General features: G+C 31.6%; 1 protein-coding gene across 1 annotated transcript; it reads right to left on the bottom strand.

Moving 5' to 3' along the window:
- Positions 1-523: 523 nt before the first annotated feature.
- On the bottom strand, positions 524-1,980 carry LOC103496822 (MLP-like protein 34). The gene is made up of 2 exons (XM_008458830.3): positions 1,715-1,980; positions 524-961 (listed from the first exon to the last, which is right to left on the bottom strand). Exons 1-2 carry the CDS (start codon positions 1,899-1,901, stop codon positions 687-689), a joined length of 462 nt encoding a protein of 153 aa, XP_008457052.2. The 5' UTR covers positions 1,902-1,980; the 3' UTR covers positions 524-686.
- Between the last annotated feature and the right edge of the window lie 3,574 nt (positions 1,981-5,554).

Here is a 5,554-nt window from a genome sequence, read left to right as displayed (position 1 = left end):
GCCCTATTTATAATGAGCTATCTTTAGAGGCTATTAAAAGACTCATTTCTGATAGTGACCCTTGTTGTATTCAATCTTGCACCAGTTACACCCCTAAACACAGACACTTGAATTCTTTGGACATATAAACTCTCCAAGCATACGATATAAACTTATTTGATAGTATATGATTCCATCACAAAACCAACATCTTAATATGTCACTGCAAGATGGTGTCGTTTTGGGTTCATCGATCAATCTTGATTGTCTGGGCTTAATGGGCTCTACCATTTGATAGTATGGTGGTTTCATCTCGAAATCAATTGACAATGAGAGAAGTAGCTCATCTGAGGTTTATTAGTCCATCTAATTTTTTCAATGTGGGATTCTTAACATCTCACCACAACTCAGGACCCCAAACAACCGTCATTGTTGTTTTATATTCTTTTTTAAAATATAATTATGTATTTTAAATTTTAAATTCCAAAATTTGGATAAACAAAAGTTTTGGAATTTGCAGTAAATAATCACAACAAAGATCGAATACTACTAACTACTATATATAATACAATGGGAAAGCAACGGCCATTTGAACCTAGCAATTGCCCCTTTATATTAAAGTCCAAATACATTCATAATAATACATAATAACATTGCAGCATCTCCAAGGAAAGGTAAGCATCAAGTTGTAGTGGCTATTTAATTAGTTAGTTGGTAGCAAGGTAAGCACCAAGTCCCATAGAGAGCTTAGAAACAAAGTCCAGGTAATTAGCTTCCGCGGAAGGGATGTTCTCGTCAGCCTTCTCGAACTCGATCGACCATTTCACAGTGGCGCTGCCGTTTTCTCCATTGGAAGAGGCTTGAAACTTGACTCTGAAAAAGTTGTAGTCGCTTAGTATGTCTCCTTCAACAGCTTCGTATGTGATTGACATGTTTTGTTCATCCACATCAGCCAGTTTTATCTTCGCTTTTGCAGGGCCAACTACATCAAACAATGGAACTCTTTTAACTTTATTACATATTGTTTTAGCTATCAAACTTTCTTGACTTATTTTATTTTTATTTGTTTTAGCTATTTTATTTACTTCCACCCTTTTTTTTTCTTTTATTATATACACACACATAACGCACACTAATATTTTTAAACTTTTTAAAACAGGACACCCTTAAAACAAAAAATAGTCTTGTTTCATTTTTCTAAATTATCAAACTAGCTCTATGAAAAAGTAGTTTTTTGTTTTTTGAAAATTGACTACGAAATTAAATGTTTATTTTAAAATAGATGAAGACGATAGAAAAATAATAATAAAAAACGAAAAAAGAAATAAATATGATATATAAGATATAACAATAGCTGTGTGTAAGTATTAGATAGTGTGATTGACCGTCAAACAACTCTTGTAATTCTTTTTTTATTATTAAAAATTTTTAAACACTAGAGCATAAATGTGTTATATTGGGAGTAAGAAGCAAATTAACTTGTAGTGCTTAGGGTTTATATAAGAGAATCTATATTAAAATAAGAATAGACTCCCGATTTGAATATAGAATATCTGGTCTATAATTTTCTTTAATCTTTTTATTTGCAAAATAAAGCCTTGGTTCAATGTCAGGATAGTTGGGATTTGCAGCAGTAATCTCTTGGTCAAGAATGTATATTACATTGATTTGATAAATTTAATGTGAATTTTTGAAATGGAATAAAAGAAAGAAAGAAAGAAAGAATATGGCCTACCAATATCATAAGACCACTGCATGAGAGCGCCGGTAGTAAAGTCATTTCCTTCAAGGAATTCACCATTATGAAGGTTTTTAGGGAACATTTGGGCCAATTGGAACATATTTTTCCTAAAAAAACCATAGAATTTCTCAGCACAACATTTTATTTGAACATCTGCAGAAATCTGGGAAATTTGAGCCATTTTGTTTTTATTTTTATATGCAAGAAAAAACAGAAAGGAAAAGAAAAAAACTGAATAATATTATGATTTTAGGAGGACTACCCCAATGGAGGTTTTTATAGTCGTTATTATTATTCTTATTCCAGCTTGATGTTTTGCTTTTGTGACCACTCCAAAACATTCTGCTATCCTTTAGCATCCTTTCTTTCTTTCTTTCTTTTTTTATTTGTTGTCTGTTACCTGACAATTTGCAAATTCTTTCATATGCTTTCACTCTTGATTTATACCAATCCTTTATCTTTTTTTTCTTTTTCCTTTTGGATAAACTAACTTTTCGAGGTTGTGTAAATTTTGTCATCTTTCCTAAAGTTTCAAATTCTTGGACAATTAAATCCCAAGTTCAGAAAATGCTAATCAATTAGGAGAATGAATAGTCTGCTGATTAATTAAATTTTACTTTCATCACCCTTAAAATTCATTATATTAATTATTAGAAATTAACATAAAAAAACTTAATTAATTATTTAGTAAACTTTGCCAAACTGAACTTAGTTTCGTGACATTTGACATGACATTTCATTTTAGAAGTGAGAGGTTTAATTCCCTACCACACAAGATATAATTTTTGTTATAGATTTTAGACGTCTAATTCACTTTATAACTCTTATAACCTTGGATAAAACCTATAACTTGCATTTCACATGCTTTTCTATAACACATATATAAACGTACATTTCATGAACTATTATAACATTTAATAGTAATACTCATGAAATCCTACACATGCATACATTATAACATTAATAACACACTTTCAATGCATGAACATGCTAATCCTATGGTGGGGTGTAAAATATATATGATAGACTATATGGACAAAAACAATTTAATTTTGAAAAACGGACGTGAGATAATCAAATTAACTTTTAGTTAATCATAAAGTAAATAACTGGTGTAATAGCTAGAGGGACAACAGAAGAGAATATCACAAAGAACTTTGGTAACCCAGTTCGATCAATATTGCCTACGTCTGGGGAGCTGTGCACAACCTTGATCAGTAATATTATTATGAATCACACTTAGTCAATATACATCGATACAACATTTGATCTATGTTGAACTATATGACTATTTAACATGCTCATTAGCTTCAGACTTCAGGCTTCCCCTGAATGCATGAGTGATTTTTCTCAATGACTTCTAAGCCTGAATGCATGAGCCCGAATGCACGAGTGATTCTTCTCAATAATATCTGACTTCAGGCTCCCCCTGAATGCATGAATGAATCTCTTCGACGATGTCTTCATTCACTACCGAATATTACTGTGATCACTTGAATCACGCTTCGTCGTTTACCTTACTCATCATTTATAATCATCTTAGATCAACATATTGTTGTCATAGATAAAAGGTCGCACTACCTTTTCTATACTTTGAAGCTTCTGTGATCAATCTTTCATTCAGTCTTCTGTAGTGGAGTCTTCTTCTCCGTCGATCAATCAATTCGACTTCTTCCACGCATGATATGTGTGTGTGTGTGTGTTTTTATCCTTTAGAAACTAATTATCTTATTTTCGAAAAGATAATCCTCACAATATCTTTTAGACAAAATCCCAACAAACTCTCCGTTTTATCTAAAAGGAGATTTCTTTTCCGGTTCAAGACATCGCTTCTCAAAACTGTCTCATGGATCAGATAGCTAGCAAAGACAATAGCAGCACAACATACCAACACAATCAACATCAGGGCATCTTATACAACAAATCCATATATACACACAACAACAACAACATAACTAACACATAAACTTTCACCAATAAACTAACTTGAACATCATTTCATTCCAATAGTTTTTTTTAAGCATCAAGATAGAAGCTTTAAAAAAGAACATCGTACTAACTTACAAAAGTTCAAACAACAACTTCAAACAGAAACTTAAACCAACTTCAGGGAAAACGAAGCAAAACAAAACTCTCCCTTTTCTCTTTGGATTTTTTTTTTTAAATATGAAAGGAATAAAAGAAAAATGAAAATTAAGTATATAATTTTATATATATAATTAATGGTTTTTATAAAAAAAAAAATAAAGAGGAAAGAAAAGAGAAAGTGTGGTGGAATTGTGGATTCGGTGCATTGCTTGTAAAAAAGAAACCCACACCGCTAAGTTTCTTTCATTCTATTCTTCGCCATTTTTTTCACCATTTATTTACTAAATTTCAGAGGGGTTTCAAAGGGTAGAAGGCTGAGAAAGGAAGAAGAAGAAGTTCAAAAAATGTATGTTGAAGAAGACAAGGAGTTTGCAAGACAAACTTCTCTATAGTTCATTAAGCACATCTTTGGTTTTTTTTTTTTTTATTGATTTCGAGCTATACAGAAAAAGAGTAAGAGGTGAGGTTTAAATTTACTGAAAGATAATTCATTTTTGAAAAAAAATTATGAGAAAACTTGAGCAAATTCTAATGTTCATTGGGTGAATTTTGAGTACAGTGAAGACAAGGCAGGTTGTTTTCACCCAAAATCAGGAGATCTCTGGTTTTTTTTTAGTATTTCAGGTGTACCGGTGGAGTTAGAATCTCTATTTGGTATGGTTGAAAACTATGAATAAAAAATGATTGAAAATAAGTTAAATTGTAGGGACAAGTTAAAGGGGTCGTAGTGTACGCGATTGTTGGAGTGGTTCTGTTTCGAGGGATGTCTGAGATTATACACAGGGAATCAAATTTACATATCTTGAGGTAAGTTATAGAGGTCCTTAAAATAAAGATTTTGACATAAAGAACTTTCATTTTTAAGCATTGGAAGAGCTGTGATCATTTGAATTTCATGTTGCGAATTTGGAAAATTTTGAGAAATGTGTGGAATATTGTTTTATTTCTTAAAGTTAGACTTCTTAAGCATCATCTTTAGTGAGCCATGTCAAGCATAATATTTGAATATCATAATATTTATGTTTCTAATACTCAATTTTGGTTGTTTGATAGGCCAAGAGGAAATAGGTCGAGTTTACACATCGGAGAATTAGTCTAAGACTGTGAGTGACAAAAACAAGTTTTGAAAATGATTCTTTTTAAAAACTGTTTCTTATAACTAAATGTTTAACGTGCTTGACTACGAGTTTATAAATGATATTTGATTTCTATGTTTAACTTTTGAGTATGAGTTTTGAGCTTAGATTTCATAATGGAATCCACATGTTAGCACGTAATTAATGAGTTCTGAAAAGCAGTTGAAATGACATTTGTTTAAGTAAAACATAGTTTAAGCGAGAATTATTTTAAGATTTTTAGTTTTTCCACAAACAAGTTTGAGTTTATGCAAGGTTAAGATAAGCATACATGTATTAATGTTTTCATATACTTTATGATATTTCCATTGACTACATGACTGAGATCTTGAGCCTGAGGCTGGAGGATATTGTGTGCAAACAAGTTATGTTTCGTTGTTGACGTTGAGTGTACTCCGTGACAACAATGTTGTCGTGAGTGTTGGGCGAGCCTCACTACGACAAAGACGATGAGAGTGCTGAAAGGGCCACACTACATCGTAGAACTAATAAACGTTGGTTGTACTGGGTGTGCCCTACACAACGTAATGAAGTTATGTTAGTTAAATAGTTTATAAACAGGAAATATCTTGCTAGATTTTATAGATATATGTATTGAATGTTTGAAAGA

This window comes from Cucumis melo, chromosome 6 (genome assembly GCF_025177605.1).
Source record: "Cucumis melo cultivar AY chromosome 6, USDA_Cmelo_AY_1.0, whole genome shotgun sequence".
NCBI classification, from domain to species: domain Eukaryota; kingdom Viridiplantae; phylum Streptophyta; class Magnoliopsida; order Cucurbitales; family Cucurbitaceae; genus Cucumis; species Cucumis melo.
This window is presented reverse-complemented; position numbering and strand designations above follow the sequence as displayed.